Genomic DNA, 24,483 nt, shown 5'->3' on the forward strand with positions numbered 1-24,483 from the left:
AAAAGAAGGAAACGCCCACAAATGTGTCGTCTGGATAATATGGCTAATTTTAGGATGAAGTTGAAGCTGGGTGCGAAGTAAAGGAGTTCTTGAAAATAATATTGATTACAAAATAATAACAGTTGGCCAAAACAAAATGGAAAATTAAATAAATAAAATAATTCAAGTTAATACAATTTTAATTTAAGATATTTTTAAGCAAGATAGATAGAAAGGGTAAAATTTGGTATTATGTTGTACTAAAAAGGAATGCAAACGAATCCCTGTCACACAATAGCCCAATAGATCTCCCCTTTTTTTACTTTTCAATAAAATTCGAATAAATTCAGTTTGTTAGCCATAAATTATGTCCAGTTTGCTATCGACACGGCATCACACGTGTTGCCAGAGGCCAGAAGTCAACTAATAACGGGACAGAGACCGTGCCTCCCAAATGTAGGCTATGGGATATGTATTTTTTGTCTTTCCGCTTTGTTTTTTCTATTTGGCTCTGCCTGCCACTCTTACTGTCCCCCATAAATATTTGTGCAATAAATTTTTTAATCTTGTCGCTTTAATCGCACAAATGTCGCTGCCTTTTATACGCACTCATACACAGCCACCGGACACTGGCAACCCAGAAATCCCCCAGTAGCCACAGTGCCAAAACCTAGACCCCTCGGTAGCAAAATCAATTTCACTATCGTTGAACAGAGGGCGAAGCACGGACGTATGAAAAGGGTAGAAAGCGCGAAACGAAGCTTTAATACCCTGCAAACAAATTTGTTTTAAAAAATACAAAAATCAGTTACCAGATCTAAAAAACTCCTTTGTTATCTTATTAAGGTAGACAATTCTAAATAAAGTTATTTTTTAGAGAGCAAGTGTTTAATTTTCAGATTAATAAGTACGTTTATCTGGTATCCCAAACGTTTTTTAGCGTTTGTTTGCAAACTGGACACAGACGGCAGCGACTTCCGGTGGCAGGGGATGATGGTGGGTCATACGGGATTCAATAAAAAATATCAAACATATTTGTAACGGTCAGAAGAAGTGTCCTGCTCTTGCCTTCTCCGACAGCATGCCATCCCTCTCACATCCTGTCGCCAGACGAGAGTGCAAACATATTTATGGCCGCCAACTGCATTTTATGCGTTGTCCAACACTCAATTACCATAACGACGAATGGATGTTTTGCTCTGGCACCTACACCCACACACATATGTAAATACCACTTTGCATACGAAACGCATAAAACGAACATGGCCAAGATGTTCGAGCTCGCTGTTTCCTTGACCGGAACAAATTTTTCTGTGGGTCCTGTTTTCGCATTTGATTCGGTTAGACAAAATTATTATTGCCCGATTCCATTCGAGCTCGTTCACAGGCGGGCTGAGCTTAAGGGATTATGTGGCCGGCAAATGTGCGAAACGTTAAATTTTATGTCAGATTTAACCTCGAATTGCTATAGCCAAACCTCAAATGGGGAATCAATTTTATAGAGAAAGAACTTAGACAGAGATTTATCTTTTATCGTAAGAATCTCAGGTATTATAACCTCGTGGCTTGAGCACATTTACCTCGTAAACACCATTTAAAGAAAATCAGAGCATGTTTCCCATTCTTCTTATTTATAAAATCTAGTGAGAGACCATCAGTGCCAAATGGAACACAATTTTATAAAAAAATATTAAAATAAATTAAATCTGAGTCCTAGTCAAAAATGAAGCCCAATTGTTCCATATCCTTTTGGACATTGTTCGAAGAACACTGCTCCTTCAACATATCCAGCCAGAGCGTATAAGAGTAATCCTCGTGCAGGCCACCGTAGCTATTAAAGGAGTACAATTTTTTGGCTTGTAAGTCACAGGATACTCGAAGACTTACCGCTTGGGAAGATGCTCCGGATTTATGTGGTTGTGTAGGGAACTCATATCACTTCCATGAATATACAGTTTTTCGCGCATGGCAGCATTGAGAAAAGGCTTAAATATCTTAAAAGCTGCATTAAAAACCCAATTCTGGTTCACAATATGAAGTGCGGATGTACGAATGGGCATGGAGGTCTACAAAAAAGTCTTAATGAAATAAAAACAGTTTTATATGAAAGTTTGAATTATTACCACAAGAAGTGCAATCATTTTCTGGGCCACGCTGGGACTCAAATGAAGTAAGTGCTCAAAGCCCAAATCTTTAAGATCGAATATTCCAACACCACCCACAATCTGAGAGATCGGTTCCAAGCTGCCAAGCTCTTGAAGAATAATTGTAGCCCGAAAAATATCATCGACAGTCACTTGATTGGGTCGCCACAACCCGAACCGGTAAATGAGTATCCTGTGGCCATGTTGATCTCGATACGGCGTCACTGTCAAGATGTCTGATTCTCCAACATGGCGTAAGTCCAAAGGGCGAACCTTTTCGTAGTAGTTTTTATTTTGTTGCCGGAACTTGTAGTAGCTACATAGCTTTAAAAAATTGATAAAGTATATTTTTGTTAAAGTTCTTTTGTTTTTCTTAAATAAACATTCTTACTAATTTATAGCTATTCTCAATTTTCCAGTATCGTGCTCTCAGAAACTTTTCCAGATATTTGTCGTCGTTGCGATGGGGCTGGCACTCATTTCGTTCTACGGGGTTTTTAAGTTTTAAGGGGTTTTCCGTAAATATTTAAAACTTTTAGCTTGGATAACCCACCTAAAATATAGCTGCGGAATTGTTCAATGGTCTGGACCTTAGTACTCTGGCACTCGCCCTGCTCCTGTGCCAGACTGCGGATGTGCTCCGGGACCTCGTCCTCGGTGACGTTTAGCTTGTGCTCTATAGCGGGCATAGTGCGCGGATTACTGCTGATGTTCGTCTGAATAAAACAAAGTAAAGCATTTAACATTATTTTAGCACATATCACTCGCACAATTTTCTCAGGGGTTTTCACACAACACAGGTAATTATTCAAAATTAATAGAGTTTCCATATACGGGACTGCGTTTATAACCGTATGCGACCTCACGTGCCTCATTGTTAGCCACTACTCAACTTTGACATTGCAATTTTTACACTGTATATTATTAATATTAATATTAATATTAATATATGTTCTCTTTTAATGGTCTTATAGAGGTGCTCGATTTTTTGTTTACCATTTGATGAGCTGCGATCCGATCGGATTCAAGTCTGAAACTGAGTCCCCGGACGGAATGAGGCCAAATGTTCCCAGTCCCATGCAAAATGTTGTTTGTCGTTACACATGTATGGGACCATTAAATATTAAGTAGAAATCGAACAACAATGGACAGGACAGAGTTTTGCGATAGCGGGAGGGAGACAGCTAATCAACCGATAACGATGTATGACAAAAATTCAGTTACTTTCTGATACAAAATTCAATTTGAATAAAAATAAATTTCATTTTTATTTAAATTTTATTTTATTTTTTTCACTTTTTTTATTTATAAAAATTTTATTTTATGTGTGCCTGTCAAAATACCACTTATTTTTTAAAAATACGTGTTTTAAGACCCTTTAAGATAGTTTTAGAGTATTTGAAAATAATTGTATTCTGGCTTAAAAATCGTAATTTATAAATCTTTACAAAAAAATAACTTTACAAATATAAGTATTAAGTATAATTAACAGAATAAATGAAGAAACTATTTTTGATTCCTACTGTAATTGTTTGCTTCCGTCCCATCATCCACATCCCAACATTGTTCGAGTCACAGACCCAGCCTCGCCCTCGTCTGATCCCCGCAAACGAAACGATTGCGTCGTACCGGCCCCGGGTCGCTGATAAGCGGGCGAAGCAAATCGTCAATTCCTAATCAGGTTGCTTGGGGTTCGGCGTTGCAGTGTTGCGAATCCAACACGTACTCCGCAGATTACGATGATGACACCCCGATTTCAAAGTGCAACACACTAAATATACAACACGTGGGTAGATGTGCAAAGTGCCTGGGTCAATATTTAATCATATTTACGAATTCCGTCTTACAAAAATGTTTTCACGCTTTTCTGGGGGGTGTAGCCGATATTTTCTAGCGATACAACTTTAAAGTGTCGACTCGCCCACCCTTTGCATGTCTCTTCTCGGGTTCAAATGTTAATGAACCCCCTCGACACAATTCTCCCCCACATAAGCGAAAATACTTTGTAGAATTACTATCTCAATTAATGTGCTAAATAATAAGCAATTATTTGTGAACCCCATCCGTCGGGCAACACCTGATTTATCACCCCATTAGTTCGGGGTCTCCACTTACATTACCAGGTAATATCTCGAACCAAGTTGTGGTTGTTTTTTCTGATCCGAGATTACCGGCTATCACGCTTATTTAGCTTATGGCCCGACGCGTAATCCAAGTCAACAACGATCGCTTTCAGCTGGCACAAGTGGCATCGCAGAAGTTTGCACTAAAACTGAGCCTCAGATACTTTAGAACAAAGCAATTTATGCGCCCCAAGCTCAGGCCAGAACTCTCAATGGATATTTCCGAGCTATAATAACTAGAAACCAGTACGGGGAAAATGAGTAACCAGCATCACTGAGCAGTTTTTTACCCGGTACTCGGGGAAAAAGAGGGTATATTATTTTTGTGTGAATTATGTAATAGTTAGAACCATTTTTTTTATCGGCATCAACAGTCGTTTGAATCAATGATTCAAGGAGAAAATTAGACGTAAAGCTAAAATATTTTGGATTTAGACTTAAATAGTACACTCCAGATCCCAGTTAGTCATCTGTACAAAACAGTAAAAAGATATTGTATTTTTAATTTATAAATAAAACAATAGGTTATAATTAAGCCAGAATTTCTTTCATTTTAATTCTAGACAATCTCTAAACTTAGGGTTAAGTGAAGCCAACGTTCACATGCATTCATTTACAGAATAGGGTACAACTTAGAAAAAAGAGAGATGTTTGTCGAACGAAAAATTATTTGTACTGTGGATGCGGGAGAACACTCTGAACGTGATCTGCTGATGGACAAGTTCAATGAGCCCTGTGACGTCAGACCATGAAGGGTATTCTTGCCCCTACGCTCAAAATGCGTAAATCCAGAATGTTCCTTGAGTAGTTTTTGCAACAATAAAAGACTTGTTTTTCTTTAGCGAGATAATTGTAAGAGGAGAGTGTGGATGAGGGGCCTGCCCATTATGACATCTTGTTGGGCAAGGTCAGGCTGCTGGTTTCAGCAAAACCTAAACCTGTTCACGTTTAGTCATGGATAAAATCAACTGATAATGGTTAATATTACCAGGTGGTTAATTGAAAAGCAATTTGCAGCTATATTATTTATATTATAATTTACATATTAATCTTTCCTCATTGCTTTAAAAATAATATGCGCCTCTTATAGAATACCGAAAAAAGAGAAAGTATTTTCCAACTTCAAACCCGTCTCATCCAGTTTTGAAAATCCATTTAATTTTTAAGAACTGTACAAATAATATAAATAATTTTCAAATCAAACTGCTTTACATCTGTGTTTAGTGGTCACTTCGATATCTGGCAGCGCTGTAAGAATGTAGAAAGATCACACAGATAGTTGAATTTTGTTATTGTCATTGTCGTTTTTTTTCTTTAATTTTTACATAGTGTTTAAATTGTTATTTTTTTAACATCAGCTTAAACTGTAAGGTTAAAACCTTTCCCACTGACTGGGCTGCTGAGCTTTAAGAGGCGATTCCTCTGCGTAAAAGATGTAATGATAGCTATAAGATAATCTAGTAAAAATCAAAAATAAATACAGGAAATTAAAATTTGCGCCAACTATCTGGATTTAAAATTTATTTTAAATCGAAATTCAAATTTGGTATTTTTCCCGCTTAATTCTGACGTTTTTCAACTCTGGTCGACTTATGTAAAAACATGTATGTAACAGAATTCATTTGAATTTAATTTTCAAACTGAACTTAGGTATATATTTAGGGTAAATATTTAATATTTTAATCATGTGGCAAACGTGAATCTTAATCTGTATATGTGGACATTTTAAAATATTGCTTCAAGCCAAACAATATGTAGTAGTAAAATGTAGAAAAACATCTCATTTTCGATACACATAAATATATATTTTTTTCGTTGAATATCGATATATTACAATATTGTACCTTATATTCTGTCGATATTTCGATTTATTCCCTACTGGTCACTCTAATCGTCTGCTTTTTTTGTTGTCGGCTTGCTAATCCTCGGGTGAAGAATATAAATGTTTCAATATAGTAACTTGGTGTAATCGCTAAACATTTTTGTGAGAAATCGGCCAGACGCAGGTAATTAGTGAAAAGCGTGGTGCGTCGACTCATATATCGCCTGCGAATTTCGTCTTTGCCGCCCTTCGTTTGTCGGCGGCACCCAACGAACGCGACTGAAAAAATCGTGCAACTTTTAAATCAGGTAAATAAACTCAATAAAGAAAAATCCACATGGAGTAAAAATTATCCGATTCCCATGTCGGTCAGTTCTCCAGTACCCAACACCTCGTTTCCGCAAGCGTCGTTCGTTGCAAATTAAAAATGGCGCTGCCGGTATAGAGACGCATTGCTGGATTAAGCCAAAGAATATTATTACGCGTCCCCGTAGGCCAGACTTAAGAAGGAACCCGGTCTAGTCCAAAAGGTATAATTGAGAAAATGTCAATGGTTTTGTTTAATTAGGGCCGATACTACCGGAAAATTATAACGCGGCACACACACACACCCATGCTCAAGCGCACACAGACACAAAAGCCGGTCGAAAATGCCGCGAAAGTAGGGGTGTCGTGAAGCAAGGCCATCTATTTAGGGGTACAGTAACAACATGCAAAATATTAGTTTAAAGTTTATAATATATTTTTAAGCTACATATACATATGTACATAAGTGCATTAATAGCGTTTAGATTTTTCAGGCGTCTGCAAGATTCAAATCAATGCGCGCGCGCGCGTCTTTTTTTTATACGTACTGTACTGTAAACAGTAGTCATTCGATAAGGATAATTTTTAAGGAAAATAATTTGATATTTTTTTGTAAGAAACGAGCAACAAATATTTTTTTTTTCAAAAAAGGGATCAAATAAAAAATTTGAGCATCAAAAGAAATCTTTTGAGGGATTTCTACTGTATCATAATAACCAAAAAAGAGGTAAATAATAGACGTGAAAAGACTCGTGAAATCCACTAGTGATTAATAGAACGCCGGAGGTTATGGCTTGGTCTCGATTTCGGAGCATAGACTTACATTTTGTATTCTTTTAGTTCCAGCAAAGGCTCAAGAGCTGCGGCAGCATCATGGAGAACGGCAACAAGGCAATGTCCATCGAACAGATGTACCAGAAAAAGTCCCAGCTGGAACATATCCTGCTGCGGCCGGACTCGTACATCGGGTCTGTGGAGTACACCAAGGAGCTGATGTGGGTGTACGATTTTGAGAAGAGTCGAATGGTGCAGAGAGAGCTCTCTTTCGTGCCGGGTCTGTACAAGATCTTCGACGAGATTCTGGTCAATGCTGCCGACAATAAGCAACGCGACAAATCCATGAATACCATTAAGATCGACATTGATCCGGAGCGTAATGTAGTCTCCATCTGGAACAATGGCCAGGGTATCCCTGTAACTATGCACAAGGAGCAGAAAATGTACGTGCCAACGATGATTTTCGGGCATCTGCTGACCTCTTCAAATTACAACGACGATGAGAAGAAGGTCACTGGTGGCCGAAACGGCTACGGTGCGAAGCTCTGCAACATATTTTCCACCAGCTTCACTGTGGAAACAGCCACGAAGCAGTACAAGAAGAGCTTCAAGCAAACCTGGGGTAACAACATGTCAAAGGCCTCCGAGGCAGCGGTAAGTGTTGGTAAAATCATATTCGTAGAACGAGTGATTTATCTTTTTCGAACCAACAGATTAAGGACTTCAATGGCAGCGACTTCACCCGCATTACATTCAGCCCCGATTTAGCCAAGTTCAAGATGGACCGTCTGGACGAAGATATTGTGGCTTTAATGTCTCGCCGCGCCTTCGACGTAGCAGCTTCTACTAAAGGTGTTGCTGTGTTCCTCAATGGAAATAAGCTGACGGTCAAGAATTTCAAAGACTACATCGATCTACACATTAAGAATCAGGATGACGATGCTGGACAGCCCATCAAGATCGTCCACGAAGTGTCCAACGAGCGCTGGGAGATAGCCTGCTGTCCATCCGATCGCGGGTTCCAGCAGGTCTCATTCGTCAACTCGATTGCCACTACCAAGGGTGGTCGGCATGTGGATCACGTTGTAGACAATGTTATTAAGCAGCTTATCGAGGTCTTGAAGAAGAAAAACAAAGGTGCGTAGATGATCTCCAAGTGTGGTGTTTTTAATTTGGAAAAGTATATTTTTGAATTTCTTATAATTTCTACAGGCGGCATTAACATCAAGCCATTCCAAGTGCGTAACCATCTTTGGATCTTCGTCAATTGTCTGATTGAGAACCCAACATTCGACTCTCAGACTAAGGAAAACATGACGCTGCAGGCGAAGAGCTTTGGTTCCAAATGCACTCTCTCCGAAAAGTTTATCACCGGCATGTCCAAGTCTGGTATTGTTGAGTCGGTCTTGGCGTGGGCCAAATTCAAGGCGCAGAACGACATTGCCAAGACAGGAGGGAGGAAATCAAGCAAAATCAAGGGCATACCCAAGCTGGAGGACGCCAACGAAGCTGGTGGCAAGAACTCGATTAACTGCACTCTCATCTTAACGGAGGGAGACTCGGCCAAATCCTTAGCTGTCTCAGGCCTCGGTGTGATCGGTCGCAATTTCTACGGAGTGTTTCCGCTTAGGGGTAAGCTGCTGAACGTGCGTGAGGCAAACTTCAAGCAGCTCTCCGAGAACGCAGAAATAAACAATCTGTGCAAGATTATCGGGTTGCAGTATAAGAAGAAATACCTAACCGAGGACGATTTGAAGACATTGCGGTACGGCAAGGTAATGATTATGACTGATCAGGATCAAGACGGATCTCACATCAAGGGTCTGTTGATCAACTTTATCCACACCAACTGGCCGGAGCTACTGCGTCTCCCTTTCCTTGAAGAATTTATTACGCCGATCGTCAAGGCTACCAAAAAGAACGAGGAAATCTCGTTCTATTCGCTGCCGGAGTTTGAAGAGTGGAAAATAGATACGCCCAATCACCATACGTACAATATCAAGTACTATAAGGGTTTGGGTACTTCGACCTCCAAGGAGGCAAAGGAGTACTTCCAAGACATGGAGCGCCATCGCATCCTTTTCAAATACGACGGCTCTGTGGACGACGAAAGCATCGTGATGGCCTTTTCGAAGAAGCACATTGAGTCTCGAAAAGTGTGGCTTACCAACCACATGGACGAGGTAAAACGGCGCAAAGAGCTGGGTCTCCCCGAGCGATATCTTTATACCAAAGGCACCAAACACATCACCTACGCGGACTTCATCAACCTGGAGTTGGTTCTCTTCTCTAACGCCGATAACGAGCGCTCCATTCCCAGTCTTGTGGATGGCCTGAAGCCCGGCCAGCGCAAGGTCATGTTCACCTGCTTCAAGAGAAACGATAAGCGAGAAGTGAAGGTAGCCCAGTTGTCCGGTTCAGTGGCCGAGATGTCGGCCTACCACCACGGAGAGGTCTCACTGCAGATGACTATCGTGAATTTGGCACAAAACTATGTGGGCTCCAACAACATTAATCTGCTTGAGCCACGAGGTCAGTTCGGTACTCGCTTGACGGGAGGCAAGGATTGCGCTAGTGCTCGTTACATTTTCACCCTGATGTCCCCACTAACCAGATTGATTTACCATCCTCTTGATGATCCGCTGCTCCAGTACCAAACCGATGACGGGCAGAAGATTGAGCCGTTGTGGTATCTTCCTATTATTCCCATGGTTCTGGTAAACGGTGCCGAGGGTATAGGCACTGGTTGGGCTACTAAGATAGCCAACCACAACCCCCGCGAGATAATGCAGAACTTGAGGCGACTGATAAACAGCGAAGAACCGAAGCTGATGCATCCATGGTACAAGAATTTCACTGGTCGGATGGAGTATGTCTCGGATGGTCGGTACGTGCACTCTGGCAACATCCAAATCCTACCCGGCGATCGAGTAGAGATCACTGAGTTGCCGGTTGGTGTGTGGACACAGAACTATAAGGAGAACGTATTGGAGCCGCTTGCCAACGGCACAGAGAAGGTAAAGGCCGTGGTATCAGAGTATAGGGAGTACCACACAGATACCACAGTGAGATTCGTGGTCAGCTTCGCTCCCGGCGAGTTCAACCGCATTAGATCCGAGGAAGGAGGATTCCATCGCGTGTTCAAGCTGACCTCGTCGCTCTCCACCAACCAGATGCACGCGTTCGACCAAAACAACTGCCTACGTCGCTTCCCATCAACATTGGATGTTCTAAGGGAGTTCTACAAGCTCCGGCTCGAGTACTACTGCCGTCGGAAAGACTATTTGGTCGGACAACTGACAGCGCAGGCCGATCGACTGAGCGACCAGGCCCGCTTCATTCTCGAGAAGTGCGAGAAGACCCTTGTGGTTGAGAACAAGCAAAGGAAGGCCATGTGCGATGAGCTGGTTAAGCGTGGCTATCGGCCCGATCCTGTCAAGGAGTGGCAGCGCCGTATCAAGTTGGAGGATGCCGAGCAAGAAAACGACGATGAAGATGAAGAAACTGAAGAGGCAGCTCCCAGTGCCAGCTCGAAGGTCAAAAAGGAAAAGGATGTGGATCCGGAAAAAGCGTTCAAGAAGCTAACTGATGTAAAGAAGTTCGACTATTTGCTGGGCATGTCCATGTGGATGTTGACCGAGGAGAAGAAGAACGAGTTGTTGAAACAACGCGACGCCAAGCTGGCAGAACTGGAGAATCTTCAAAAAAAGACTCCCGAGCTTCTTTGGTTAGACGATTTGGACGCCTTGGAGCAGAAGCTGAACGAGGTGGAGGAAAAGGAAAGACTCGAAGAGATGGGAATTAATCTCAAAACGGCCAAGTCGCTGAAGAGCCAAAAGGGCGCCACCACAGCTAAGGGGCGTAAAGTAAAAGGATCAGCAGCTCCAGGCGCTGGCGATGTATTCCCTGATCCCGAAGGCGAGCGGGTTGAGTTTAAGGTTACCGAAGAAATTGTCAAGAAGATGGCTGCTGCGACGAAGTTGGCGGTAGCCAAAAAGGAGCCAAAGGAACCCAAAGTTAAAAAGGAGCCCAAAGGGAAGGCCGGTATTAAGGCGGAGCCCGACGCCGAAGAGGTGGATGAATTCGATGCCCTTGTGGAGGGAGGCTCCAAAACTTCCCCCAAAGTCAAGAAGGAAGTGGTCAAGAAGGAACCAGCAGAGAAGAAGCCTCGCCAGAAAAAGGAGAACGGCGGTGCCCTCAAGCAGGCAAAACTTGATTTTAGCAAATCCAAGGTAAGTGACGATTTTGAAAAAAGCTATCCAACAATTTCACATGTACCCTTTTTCAGGCCAAGAAAACCAATACCCCCCCGGATGCGAGCGATGATGAGGTTGCGCCACGTGCAGAGCGTCCTGGACGTCGAGCGGCCAGCAAGAAGATCGATTATAGCTCACTGTTCTCAGATGAAGAAGGTGGCGGCAACGTGGGATCCGACAATGGAGATAACAGCGATGCTGCTGATGACGGCGATGCTAATGAGAGCGAGTCCACCCCCATCAAGCCCCCATCAACTAAAAAGCGGGTTAGGGAAGACGACAGTAGCGGAGGGCCTAAAAAGAAGGCTGCGCCCAAAAAGCGACGTGCCGTCATCGAGAGTGATGAGGATTCCGATGTTGCATTCGTCGATGATGATGATGATTCGGATTTTGAATGCTGAAGATCTAAACTACCAATTACGCATATACATATGTAATTTCTCAACTCATTTCTCGCCTAATTCTAGGAAAAGTATTTAGCAAGAAACGAGCGATCGCAATCGGCATTACAATTAGGAGGCATTAAGACCGAGGAGGCATACACATAAGCACATTCGACCGCTCCAATTGTTAATAATTTCACAGCCCTCAATCACTCTTTTTTTCGTCTGTTTTATTTTTTCGTGTTTCAAGTTTATCTTAGATTTTTACTTCGATACATTCATTTATTGTTTCTGATCTCTGTCCCAGAGCAAAGAGTATATCCACCAACAGGAATTGCTATTTCCGTATTAACATGTTTTATAAAAGTAGTCTTAGGCCCATAACTTCGTGTAAATAAACCAATTTTACCCAATAATATGAAATACATTTTTTTTAGTTTATATAAGACATATTAAATATAAATGGTGGATGCCAAAGTACATTTCCCATCTAAAATTTGGAACTTGAACCGAACTACAATAAATAAACATTACTTGATTTTAAATATATTTATATTCTTCACCAAAAAAGCCAAGATTTGGAACGTTTTTAATATGGACAATAATCAGTTCTCTCTTAAAAGAGCCTAAAAATCATTATTTTTAAGAAAGATTTTAAAGGTGTTCTTTATATTGTCGTTGGCGAACTGCGGCTTTTTGAGGACCTCACCCAGAGCAAAGCGACAGCTCTTGACGTTGTACTCAGACTTGAAGGACTCCTCGCACCGCAGCAGCTCCAGCTGTTTGAGGACATAGTTCAGCACGCGCTTCTCCTGCTTGGTCTTTATAGCATAATCGAAGGTGGCTTGATATAGGGACTCTGCCAGTTCTAGGGCTGGCTTCGACGACTGCGCCAGATGTGCACACTTCAGGGTGGTGAAGACAAGCAGCAGCAAGTGATTATCATCAGTAAATTGCTGAAAAGTAAATGAATTATAATTTAATAAATTGTCATGTATGGAATGGTTTCAATAATTGAAACTATGTAAAAGAAACAAAAGTATTAGCCCATATTTTTGGGATTTTTGACAATTGATTGGAAGAGAAAAAATGTTTAGAACACTCTGCCTCCATTTAAAAATACCAATTGTCAGAGATTAAAGCGAACAGAATTATAGGCAGAATAAAAACAAGCAATAAATATCTTTAAAAAAATTTAAAACATATCAATTACTAAATTATAGACCACTTACGTTAATAACGCCTTGCAAGGCTTGCAGTTTGTTTTCCTCATCTAGCGCGTCAAAATCTTTCTGGGAACAGGGTTTTTGGTTGAGTACGAAATCTTCTGGGGAGCATTTGTTGCTGATAGTCTTGTTGATGGCAAAGGTATCGCCGGCCCGCGAGTTTGTGGTCTCGTTGAAGAGCTACAGAAAGCATTAGAACAAAATCATTTCAATAAATTAATGAAATGAAAATCGAAAAGTCTACCTTAGTTGTGTATGCACTTGTGGTGACATATGCCGTTTCCTCAGCATAATCATCTTCGTTTTCGTCTGCCTCTTCTGTGGTATCGTTGCCATGTTCGTGATCATCGGTTTCCTCTTCCTCTTCTTCATCGTAATCTTCTTCCTGTTCGCCGCCTTCGCCTTCCTCTTCGTCGTCCTCTCCGTCACCGTCCTCCTCATCCTCGGAGTTGTCTTCCTCTATCGGTTGCAGGGCCTGAGCGTTTGGTAATTTAGACATTTCCGCAATGACCTGTTCGCAGCCATCAGCTCCAAAGCAATTGCCGTCCAGGTTTAAGTAACGAAGTTTGGGTTTGTTTTTCATGGCGCCCACCAGTACCAGACCACCATCGCTGTTTATCTCATTAAAGCCTAAATCGATGGACTCCAGTTGTTCATTAGAGTTCTCCAGGGCTTCACCTAAATGATAGGCGCCATTCGTCTTGATGAGGCAGTCACCAAAGTTTATTTCCCGTAGCCTGCAAAAAAGAGTACAAAATCGTACATGGAACTCGAAATAAACTGATAAATTGTAACAACCTACTCACATAGGTAAACTTGGCAGAATTTCGGCAATTTTAGCCGATCCCTTAGGTCGGAGGATATTGTCGTTTAAATTAAGCACGCGAAGGTGAACGTTCTCCTTGAAGGAATCAGCCAGGGATATGATGCCCTCGTAAAATATCGAGTTCTGCATCAGAACAATTTCTTCCAAAGTCTTAAGAGTTTTAAATGCATTTGACATGGCTTTAGCTCCCGTATTCTCGAGACGATTTCGACCGCCAATAAAGCCACGTAACTGCAACGGCGATCCTGCCTTTTGGGCATTGGCGTGTAGGTCGATAAGCGCCTTGGACAGCATAGTGCCGCCCTCTGGACCAAGCCCGCAGTTAAAAAGAAGCAGCTCTTGAAGGGAATAACACACAGGCGAACGCAAAAACTCTTCCAGACCACGCATGCCGTTTGGACCCAATGCATTGTCACTTAGGTCCAGAACCGTGAGCTTGGCTCCGGCTGCAATCAGACCAGCTCCTAGGTGTTTCAGAGCTAGCGGGATCTCTGTTTTGAGGCGCCTTGTGAAGAGGTTCTTCCACTGCGCCTTACGAAATTCCGGGTGTTTTTTTAATGCCTCACCAATCGCCTCGGCCGCATCCACTCCAAGTGTGTTTCCATCCAGATTGAGGTAATGCACTGTGGTCTGCTTGTTCAAGGCGTCCACTACATCCTTAACTATTTGTAATTGCATTATTAGCCATTTTTAAAGATAGCGTCACTCTTCACAACTTACCATCCTCTGCGGTGTTCCAGGTGAGCGCTTTGTCTTGGAAGGAAATTCCCTTTTCCTCGCCCAGCAGGGCTGCCATACTAGCGAAGTTGAAGGTGGTCGCGGCCATGGTCGGTTAGTAATATATTTATGTTACTTTATTTATTTCCTGAGATAATTACAGCCGGTCTCGAAATTTTAACCTCGCAAAATTAGGCGCTAGAATGGCATTTATTGGAATTTCGCCGGGCACACTGCTCTCGATGTATTTCGATATAACTATCGATATATTTGTATAAAACTTTCAAATTTGACCAATAAATAACTTTTTAGTTTTTAAAAACACTTGGGAGTACGAATAAAATTAAACAATTTTAGATAAATTTTTCATAGTGAATCGGTACCTTATTTTTTCGCTAACGGCCAATTTTGAAATAACCGGTACGTTAATAGTGAGACCAGCCTCTTTAAGCAAGCAGCTGTTGAGACCGCCAAAATTTCGCAAAATATACAATCGAAGCCGGCGACGCTGCGCCATTTTCCATTCCCAAAATTTGCAAGTGAGTGTTCAGTGCGTTCATCGAACTGCCCAAGTAACTAGTTAACTTTATTTTCTGTAGATGCCTTCAATCATTACCGACCACATTCCAGCTGCCAAAAAGATGAAGATCGACAAGTGCGTCCTGCGATTCGCCAAGCTTACAGAACATGCTCTGGAGCCGGTCCGTGGATCCGCTAAAGCTGCCGGCGTGGACCTTCGCAGTGCTTACGACCTGGTGGTCCCAGCCCGTGGCAAGGCCATCGTTAAAACTGACCTACAAGTCCAGGTCCCGGAGGGCTCCTATGGACGAGTGGCTCCGCGGTCTGGTTTGGCGGTCAAGAACTTCATTGACGTGGGTGCCGGAGTGGTAGACGAAGACTACCGTGGAAACCTGGGTGTTGTGCTGTTCAATCATTCCGACGTGGACTTCGACGTAAAACGTGGGGACCGCATTGCTCAGTTTATCTGCGAACGCATCTTCTATCCAGAGTTAGAGCAAGTCGATAAGCTGGAGGATACAGAGCGCGGAGAGGGTGGATTTGGTTCTACCGGCGTCAAGGATCTACCGCCGGCCAAGGCCCAAAACGGCAACGGCGAAAAGGCGGCCGATCCTGAGTCTGCGGCCTCCACTCCCATTGCCACCTGAAAGGGAATCTGCTGTTTACCTTTAAAACATCATCCTAGTATTAAGCGCAATGTTCAACATTCGGGTTTCGCATATCAGCGCCCTCCATATATAAAGTTTCATAAGCATTAATAACCATTTCTGTTTTGTATTTTCGTGTTGGTCTTACACAATTGTAGGAATACAAATATCTAATACCATGGCTTGCAAATATGTTACATGGTACATCTGAATCGGAAAGTATTTGTTTTGGGATTACACTGTTTATTGAAACATTTCCTTGATATGCCTCCGTTTAAGATATTTAGTGAAAGCAAATAATTGATGATGAATCGATGAATGAACAGTTTAAGGTACATATTCTGCTTCAAATTTTTATTGTCGAAATAATGATATGATAATGACTACAGCCAAACCCCAGATCCTGGATCTAGATTTGAACCCCAAAACTTCCGAAATTGATGTCTGTGGGACATTGTAGGTCGAATCCAAAAGTCCGAAAGAAGAGGATCCAAAAAAGGATGAACGTGTTTCCAAAGCCTAAATCATTATTAATGGTATCAAAACTAGACATCCTCTATTCATAATAGTTTTATGCAGTTTAAAGGAAGACATTTATATTTTTAATTGAGTGAAAAAGTCTTTATAGATTAACAGGGGATAATTACAAGTAATGCCGCTGCTGTGAATAATAAAAGCAATTATAATTCTGCACAAATAGAAAAAATTGAAAAATAGAGCTATAGGCCTCGCCGCCTGGGTTAGGGATACTTGAACCGAACGGGTGCAGTGAGTTATGACAGAGTAATGAGAGCCAAGAGGCGCCGATGGCCCACAATATCTGTTTGCGTGTCTCAAGTGCATTGCTGCACAATTTACGCGGCCGATTTTAATAAATTCAATGACTCCAATTTGTAATTAGACGCTGGAGGTGCGCTGCGTGCTTTTAATTGTTTTGTAGCCATCCTTGGTTGCCTTTTGGCGCAACGGTTCCGCTCGACCCGCGGCGCATCGAGCACTCCGGAGGTCAGCCGCGTGCCCATAACGCCCTAGAACGCGGCGACTTGGCTTGCATTTAGAGCCACTTGCAACCTGAAAATGTGAAATGCGGTTGCAGAGACAGGTTTTGGTTTTGTTTTGTATGGTAACTGGTATAATTTATTTGCTTCAGCTTGTGAAAAATAGCTATAGTTCGTTAAATGTAAATAATAAATCAAATTTATTTGCATTCCGATTCTGTAGGAATATGCTTCTTTCTTTAAGTCCTTGCATACGGCCAAGGGTATTACAAATTGTTTCTTTCTATTGGACTTACAAATATTTAAATAAACAATATATACATTGAAATTAAAAAATACCTTTGCTTTATCTTGTTTCTGTGTGTTTTTTTCCATTTTGTTTTGTGTTTAAAGTCTTGGAGCTCTTAAAAAGGACTTACTAATAGTTATAAAAGTTGAATTTGGAATTCCTCTGTGCATGGCCGCAGAAAAGTATACATTAATAACTCAAGTTTGAAAGAAAAGCCGGCCCCTGTGGGGAGCGTACTTTAAGGTAACATACAAAATAAATAGCCTTTTACTTTCGATTTGCTAAACAATATGGTAAAATGAATTTTAAGTTCGCTTCACATTTATCGGAATTCTATAAAATATACATTACTGACTAGCAGTTAAAACGAAAAAAGTCATAGAAATAAATAAAATCAATGCAAGTTCACGTTGCACTTAAGTACGTACGTAATCGAAAACGCTCATTAAATTGACTAATTAATTGATTAAAGTTATACAAGTACAAATATGATTTGTATTTTGCCTGTGCATTCAGTGTCTGTGCAGTGGAAGACTTTGCGATTATTGTTGTTGTCACTTATAGTTTCTACAATAAGTTTAGCTAGCCATTACTACTAGTATACTATTTATTATTTAATTTACACAATTTTCTCTCTCTGTCTTCAATCTTCAATCAGTTTTCTTGTGTTCCTTGAATTTATTTTTACCTTTTGTGTATTTCTTTTTTGAAAGCTCTTTTGGTACAACAGTTTTGCAGTTGAAATGCAATTAGTTAGCATTAATATTTATGAAATCAAACATAACTAGCTGGTGTCGTTGCACGGCAGCTCGGGCAGCGCCAAGATGCCACTGGGCGAGTTGGACGCTGCTCGCTGAGCAGCCATATCACTAGCAACGCTCTGATTGCTGTTTCTGCTGCTGCTCCCATTGCTGCCGCCATTGAAAATCTCCGACTTGAAGCTACAGCTAGTTATGGCTGGCGTGGCTCCTGTTGCTGTTGCTTCTGTTCCTCCAGCTGCCGCAGATGACGCAGCTGCTGCTGCTGGTGGTGGTGCTGGTGCTGGTGCCGCCCCACCCGTTTGCAGTGCCAGTATTTGCTGCGCCTGCGCAACGCATGCAACACACGGACACGGCCCGCCCAATTTCTTCGCCAATATGGAGCGCAGCTTGAGAGCCGGCCCAAGCTTCATGCCCAACGAGTTAACCAAATGATCCTCGGTCAAGAGCGGCAGCCCGGTGCCGTCGATGGACTGATCACGAAACGACTGCAACGAGAAGAGAGCGCAGAAAGAGAGAATTAGTGGATGCGAGTGCAGATTTATGTGGCACCTCTGGAGCCTGGTGGCACAGTGGCTTTACTCGTGCCAATAGTGCCATAAAATTTTATGACTAAATTAGCTTGGCGAGCTTATTTTGAATTATTCCATAAATAAAGTAGTAATTATTAAGAAGCAACCTTTTATATCCTTACATACTACTTATAACTTATATCTGCATCTGTTTGGGGGATCTTTGGGGCTTAATTCAACAAAAAAATACTACATTATATTTACATCCATAGGATATAGCTCGCTTGTAATGAATAGTGACCCACCCAGCATTTTTTAAGTAATTGCTCGAAATATTCCCCATTATTCGGAACCATTATTCCTTTTCTTCAGCCACAAGAAAGATTCGTGGTCAGGGCATCCTCCCTTCTTGTTCAGTTTGCTCGGTTTTCCGTTCTCGGATCTGTGTGTGCTTGTGATTAATGCGCGGCTCTTAAAAATTGTTAATGAAAAACGATTTTGGCCAAAGCTGCCTGACTTGGCTGCCGGTCTCCGCCGGCCCCTGCAGTAGCATTTTCATATTTGCAACGCACGATCGATTGAAAGTGGGCAGTAGAGAGTGGGCTTTACGCCTCCTTTGCCGCCGCTTCATGCTTCTTATTTCCTTCCTCCACGCCGATCTGCCACGCCCCCCGCCGCTGCTTCTGCAACCAGCTCCAACTCCAACTCCAGCTCCAGCTCCAACTCCGACTCCCCTTTGGGCAAAGCGAAGCTCGCGCCACATGAGATTTCTATTATAGATTGGCCCTGATTGAATTCCACGTAGCTCTCTTCCACGGGGAACAACCTGTTTCCGCGGCAGCTGCTGCAGTTGCAGTTGCTGATGCCGATGCTGACACTGCCACAGCAGCCTTGCAACTGGATGTAAGGTTAAAAAATGCCACCGTTTTCCCTCCACTTGGACACGCCCTTATCGGGATGCATTTTTGTGTATTAGTTGTGGACGGCAATCGATTCGATTCCCGGGTGCCGGGTCACATCTCTATATATAAGGGACGGGTCACCCAGCCGGGCAGCTCAGCGTTGCAGCGATGTGGCGGATGCGGATGCGGCTACGGCTACTCACTGGCTACCTGGTCCTGCTGGCCCTCGGCCACCTGCCGCAGGAGCGCTACGGCGTTGGGGCCCAAAAGTACTATATGAACTTCGCCTTCAACAACAACAATCCGGACGCGAACGGGGGTTCGAACGAAAAGGACGGCACCACGCACGGCGACGCCGATCACGGAACAGGGCATGATGATGATGGACATGGAGATGGAACGACTGAAGCTGGCAGTGACAGCGGGAACAAAAGCAACGGGGAGGGTCACACCAGTAACGGTGGCGATGGTGGCGGTGATGACGAAGCAACCACTGACGGAGGTGATGGGGGCGATGGAGGCAATGGAAGCGGTGGCAACGCCGACGGAACACACACTGTGTCTAAGCACAATCCTGGCGGGAACGATGACGATAACGACGACAGCGACAGCAAGGACGCCAAGGACCGGCGCCAAAAGCTCCGCGAGCACGAGGAAAACGCGGCAAAGGGCAAGCGCACTGATCACAGCCACCACAGCAGCTACGAGATCAGCATCGACGACAGCTTCGGCGGGCGGTACGTCCGCTCCATCTACGAGAGCAGCGAGAGCCATGGCCACTCCGGCAGCAGGGCAGACTCAAATCGGCACGACAGCGCCAATGGACGCGACAGCAGTCAGGAGAAGGACAAGGATCATGGTTCCGGGGCGGCAACCACTGAAACCCACGCCGGCGACGCCAATGGCACCGTGGCGGATGCCTCGCACGGAGATGTAGCTGCCCGGGCCAAGGACGATGACTACGAGGAAATGTAACACCACAATACACGCAGAGTGAGTGTAACCTTTGTCTTTAAATTCACTCATGATGGGTTCTATCCCTCTAGCTTGACCTGACTGAGGAACCTTTGGGGGATGCAGCCAGCCTCAAATTGAATTTTCGAATAAAATGCCAATGACATTTTTAATGATAGCTTATAGGGTTTTATCTTTACGGGAAAGTGATGTGAAAGTTAAGACAAGGGGCTGAAAATCGGGATGTATTTGGTAGATAAAGCTACTTTTGTATCTATGTATTTTGAGTTAGTTAAGGAGTTGTTTTAACGACAGTGGCGGATTTAAGGAAAAAGGCCCAGTGGGCAAAATTTTATCAGGGTACATTGAAGGGTATTTTGAAGGGTACAGCCCAGAAAATTTGACAAACAATCTTAAAAATATTTTGTTCCCAGATTTTGATGCAGATTTATGGAGAATCGATCCACAAATCGTTTAAGGTATTCCGTTCAAGAATCGGATGAATATTTCCTAAGATATGGCCTTCGCAGTGGGTCATATGGGGCTCCCCATACATTTTGCACATTTTGAAGGGGACAGCCCAAAAAATTTGACAAAAAATCTTAAAAATATTTCGTTCCCAGATTTTGATGCAGATTTATGGAGAATCGATCCACAAATCGTTTAAGGTATTCCGTTCAAGAATCGGATGAATATTTCCTAAGATATGGCCTTCGCAGTGGGTCATATGGGGCTCCCCATGCATTTTGCACATTTTGAAGGGGACAGCCTAGAAAATTTAACAAAAAATCTTTAAAATATTTTGTTCCCACATTTTGATGCAGATTTATGGAGAATCGATCCACAAATCTTTTAAGGTATTCCGTTCAAGAATCGGATGAATATTTCCTAAGATATGGCCTTCGCAGTGGGTCATACGGGGCTCCCCATGCATTTTGCACATTTTGAAGGGGACAGCCCAAAAAATTTGACAAAAAATCTTAAAAATATTTTGTTCCCAGATTTTGCTGCAGATTTATGGAGAATCGATCCACAAATCGTTTAAGGTATTCCGTTCAAGAATCGGATGAATATTTCCTAAGATATGGCCTTCGCAGTGGGTCATACGGGGCTCCCCATGCATTTTGCACATTTTGAAGGGGACAGCCCAGAAAATTTGACAAAAAATCTTAAAAATATTTTATTCCCATATTTTGATGCAGATTTGTGGAAAACCATTTAAAGATGTATAGTTAAGGACAATGACATGGAAGGCACTACCCATTCATATCTACAAACCATTATATTTTATTAAAAAACAGTATGGTGAAAAAACACAGAACGGTTGGAAAATCAATTACCAGCCAATGGAAAGTCACCCGTAACTATCACCGGTTAATTACATTGGCAACGACCCATTGAAGCGAAGGTATATAGGGAACCCACCAATCATCGAGAGACTTCTGCTTTGGGTGTGACGAAGGTGGCTTCCAGGCACCATGCTGATTCCCTGCCTGTGGACAACTCTTCCGTGGATTGTTCTGGGCCAGACCTACTACCTGAGCTTTGTTTTCAACAACTTCCGGTATTCGGACAAGCCGGCTGAAATATACGCACCTGATCTTGGGTTGCCCAACAACAAAAATACCAAAAGCCCGAACAAGGAGGAGAAAACCCTGGAGCTGGTATCGATGGAGCGTTCGGATGAGAGGAAAGTCAGTAAGCCCATTCCAGATAGGGAACCTGAGGACGATGATACTCTAGAACTTAGTTCTGCAGAAAGGTCTCACGATTCTGAGGAAGACGAGTCCATATGGATAGTGGCCACGACACCGAGGAAGCCAAAGAAGACCACTAAAAAGAAGAAGAAAACTTCTAAGAGGCCGACGACTCTCTCAACGGAAAAGGACACCCCAGAGTCTCCCGAGGAGATAACCACAGAGTCCACTAAGGCCACTCCGGCGGTTGGGAAGCCAACTGCTGAGATCCCCAAGGAATCTCGAGAGGATGATGCCAGGGAATCAAACAAAAACTCAACCAGTGCCACTGAAAGCCCCTCAGGCAACCCACAAGGCGAGAGGCCCGAACCCACCCCCAAGGAATCCACTATTAGTCCTGAGGAGTGGAACATTCTTCAAGGCATCAGGTCCCATCCGCCGGAGTTCTTTAGCTATCCCGAGGCCAGATGCCACGAGGATATGGACTTGCACGAAGTGTTCGGCATCAGCCTGGAACGAGACCGGGGCCTGCCCAGCAAGGTCCTGTGCACGTTCAACAACTCCTGGGGAGGACCCTGGCTCCTGACCACCCGCATAGAGCTGCCAGTGCGCCTCCACATGCGTCAGTGGTTCTTTGGCTACCGGCCGGAGGACTACAAGGACTTGAGTGCCAACTTCTTGGCCCTGGCCCACATCATGAACTCGATGCGTACGGCCATGCTTATCCTTGGCCAGGACAACAGCAACAGGCTCGTGTACAATCTTTACGACGACGTCGTCATATCGAGTATCAACGACCTGTTCCTGCTGCGGAAGGCGGAGTTGGTGGAGGCCAATACCCCGGATCTGCTATTCGGCTCCGTGGGCAAGGTGTTCAACCTGTTTTCCGGCCGCAACCGAACGTGTCCTTTGCAGGTTTTGGGCGGCTGGTGGGCATCAGAGGCCCAGTCTGACTGGTAGGGATGAGGATACCTTAAGACCTTAAGGACCATCCGAATAAAATGCTTACACTTTCAGCGTCTTTCCAGTCAACCGAAATGTTACGCTGCCCGGCTACATGGCCTTCTTCATCAAGCCCAGCCTGTTTCCGGTGAACCACACGGCTCTGTACCACAAGCTGATATCCACGCGGCGTCCCTGGATGCCCACGGTGAACGCGGCCCTCTGGTCGAAATCCATAAGAGACAAGGTCCCCTACAAGACCCTCAGGAACAGGGAGTACGAACGGAGCAAGATAGAGGTGGGGTTCCAGCTAATGCATCGCGCCAGCCAACTTCTGGGCATCGACAAGGACAGAAAACTGGAGGCCCTGCGACAAGGGAAGCTGGGAAGATAGCAGAGTTCGGATGTGGGGTCGGAAGTGGGACAGAAGCTGGGGGGCCTTCAATTACTCAAACGGAGACAAGAATTCTAACGTATAGTCTAGGTCTAAGAACTCACTCAATAGCTTAGGGATTAAAAGATCAAAATTGACCATGAATGGCTTTTCTTTTATAATTGAAGGCGAAGTTTTCAACCTCCGCGAGTTGAAGGGAAATAGGAGGAAACGAAAAACTAAGCCAACTAGATGGAAACCAACTATCTAACATTAAGCAAAAAATGTAAGTTCTAACCGGAAACTTGTGGCTTTATTCGAATGGATCCCAGTCATCATTTTGCTCCAACAAGGTAGAAAAAAGTCATAACCGAGAGAGATTCGAGGGCCAGCAACTCTGATTTGGGTGGCTCTGTGGTTACGGTTATGGTCAACCAAGTGCATTCGGAATTCTGTGCCAATAATTGACAGAGTCAACAATTGCAAAAACAATAGAGGCCCCAGAAATGCCAATAGCCGGCCAGAACAATACCGAACCGAAACCGACTTGAATTGTGGCTCGGCTCTTGACTTTGAACTCCTTTTGTGAAAATGAAGCAAAAAACTACGTCCGAGGCAGACACGCAATGTAATTGGAGTCCCCGCTCAGTTAATGGCAATTTAGGCCGAAATGCGAGGGAAATATGGAAATATGCTAGTCATAGCAGGCCCCAGACCTAGGACTCTATTTAATATTTTCGCCCGTAAACCAGATCATCGAAAGCGATTAATTAGGTAAGTCCGTATGCTCCAAAGTTTGATGACTTTGGCAGCTCATATCTATTTGTCCATCACAATAGACACACGATTCTTTATTGAAAATTAGCATATGTCCCAGAGTCTCCGAAAAGCACAAGATAGAACCCAGGAGTACCAGTCAGCAGCGTATGTCGAGATAATCTTTGAACTCCACCCAAATCCAAGACTATTTTTCAATATAATTAAACTTTATAGTTCGAGTTTGAGCAGCTATTTGTTTTGGGCCCAGGCCATGGTGACCCGAGGTAAGCATGGACGGAAGATGGTCAAATATCAATGAACGCCCGGGGATAGATTTGCATACTCAGTCGAATGATTCGTCAAAAGTTGGCCCAAAGTCGAGCCAAAGAACTCGTAAATATTTGTTCGGTTTCTTTATGCGACTCCCAGCTGGGCCAGTTCGCCTTTCTGCCTCGTTAATAGAGCTATAAAGTTTAGGCCCAATAAAGTTAGTTTGTTGCGCAATATTTACATAGAATTCAAGTGGGTTTCAATCATAAAACAGACCCATAAAATTGATTCTTGTTTTGCTTAA

The 24,483-nt window shown here is 43.3% G+C and overlaps 7 protein-coding genes across 16 annotated transcripts in view; 4 read left to right on the top strand and 3 right to left on the bottom strand.

Moving 5' to 3' along the window:
• Positions 1 to 1,589: 1,589 nt before the first annotated feature.
• On the bottom strand, positions 1,590 to 4,398 carry LOC108133304 (alpha-tocopherol transfer protein). Of its 3 annotated transcripts, none has more exons than XM_017253157.3 (6): positions 4,239 to 4,398; positions 2,677 to 2,839; positions 2,515 to 2,609; positions 2,103 to 2,447; positions 1,867 to 2,045; positions 1,590 to 1,810 (listed from the first exon to the last, which is right to left on the bottom strand). In XM_017253157.3, exons 2-6 carry the CDS (start codon positions 2,810 to 2,812, stop codon positions 1,693 to 1,695), a joined length of 873 nt encoding a protein of 290 aa, XP_017108646.3. In that variant the 5' UTR covers positions 2,813 to 2,839; positions 4,239 to 4,398; the 3' UTR covers positions 1,590 to 1,692. The 3 variants fall into 3 exon arrangements, with proteins under 3 accessions (XP_017108646.3, XP_043067363.2, XP_017108645.3); XM_043211428.2 differs by having other exon boundaries at positions 4,244 to 4,397; XM_017253156.3 differs by lacking the exon at positions 4,239 to 4,398 and adding an exon at positions 3,120 to 3,245.
• A 1,729-nt stretch (positions 4,399 to 6,127) lies between these two features.
• Positions 6,128 to 12,335, top strand: Top2 (topoisomerase 2). 2 transcript variants are annotated; one of them, XM_017253215.3, is made up of 5 exons: positions 6,128 to 6,376; positions 7,215 to 7,805; positions 7,865 to 8,288; positions 8,364 to 11,383; positions 11,440 to 12,335. In XM_017253215.3, the coding sequence occupies exons 2-5, from the start codon at positions 7,248 to 7,250 to the stop codon at positions 11,806 to 11,808; spliced, it is 4,371 nt and encodes a 1,456-aa protein (XP_017108704.3). In that variant the 5' UTR covers positions 6,128 to 6,376; positions 7,215 to 7,247; the 3' UTR covers positions 11,809 to 12,335. The 2 variants fall into 2 exon arrangements, with proteins under 2 accessions (XP_017108704.3, XP_070133902.1); XM_070277801.1 differs by lacking the exon at positions 6,128 to 6,376 and adding an exon at positions 6,450 to 6,598.
• RanGAP (Ran GTPase activating protein) lies at positions 12,315 to 14,751 on the bottom strand. The gene is made up of 5 exons (XM_017253222.3): positions 14,563 to 14,751; positions 13,823 to 14,504; positions 13,261 to 13,753; positions 13,023 to 13,196; positions 12,315 to 12,746 (listed from the first exon to the last, which is right to left on the bottom strand). The coding sequence occupies exons 1-5, from the start codon at positions 14,666 to 14,668 to the stop codon at positions 12,417 to 12,419; spliced, it is 1,785 nt and encodes a 594-aa protein (XP_017108711.3). The 5' UTR covers positions 14,669 to 14,751; the 3' UTR covers positions 12,315 to 12,416.
• Positions 14,752 to 14,948: 197 nt separating this feature from the next.
• On the top strand, positions 14,949 to 15,839 carry dUTPase (Deoxyuridine triphosphatase). The gene is made up of 2 exons (XM_017253225.3): positions 14,949 to 15,098; positions 15,159 to 15,839. Exon 2 carries the CDS (start codon positions 15,159 to 15,161, stop codon positions 15,723 to 15,725), a length of 567 nt encoding a protein of 188 aa, XP_017108714.3. The 5' UTR covers positions 14,949 to 15,098; the 3' UTR covers positions 15,726 to 15,839.
• A 1,067-nt stretch (positions 15,840 to 16,906) lies between these two features.
• Samuel (SAM-motif ubiquitously expressed punctatedly localized protein) overlaps positions 16,907 to 24,483 on the bottom strand; it is a 49,021-nt gene continuing 41,444 nt past the window's right edge. For all 7 annotated transcript variants that reach the window (XM_017253218.3, XM_043211422.2, XM_017253217.3 and 4 more), the window contains one exon: positions 16,907 to 18,258. In XM_017253218.3, the coding sequence (XP_017108707.3) occupies positions 17,797 to 18,258 (462 nt within the window). In that variant the 3' untranslated portion in view covers positions 16,907 to 17,796. The remainder of the gene's footprint in view (positions 18,259 to 24,483) is intronic.
• Positions 19,334 to 20,316, top strand: Acp32CD (Accessory gland protein 32CD). Its single transcript, XM_017253224.3, has 2 exons — positions 19,334 to 20,177; positions 20,231 to 20,316. Exon 1 carries the CDS (start codon positions 19,353 to 19,355, stop codon positions 20,157 to 20,159), a length of 807 nt encoding a protein of 268 aa, XP_017108713.2. The 5' UTR covers positions 19,334 to 19,352; the 3' UTR covers positions 20,160 to 20,177; positions 20,231 to 20,316.
• On the top strand, positions 21,573 to 23,372 carry LOC108133348 (uncharacterized). The gene is made up of 2 exons (XM_070277603.1): positions 21,573 to 22,791; positions 22,853 to 23,372. The coding sequence occupies exons 1-2, from the start codon at positions 21,617 to 21,619 to the stop codon at positions 23,169 to 23,171; spliced, it is 1,494 nt and encodes a 497-aa protein (XP_070133704.1). The 5' UTR covers positions 21,573 to 21,616; the 3' UTR covers positions 23,172 to 23,372.

Source organism: Drosophila bipectinata, chromosome 2L, assembly GCF_030179905.1.
Source record: "Drosophila bipectinata strain 14024-0381.07 chromosome 2L, DbipHiC1v2, whole genome shotgun sequence".
Lineage (NCBI taxonomy): Eukaryota > Metazoa > Arthropoda > Insecta > Diptera > Drosophilidae > Drosophila > Drosophila bipectinata.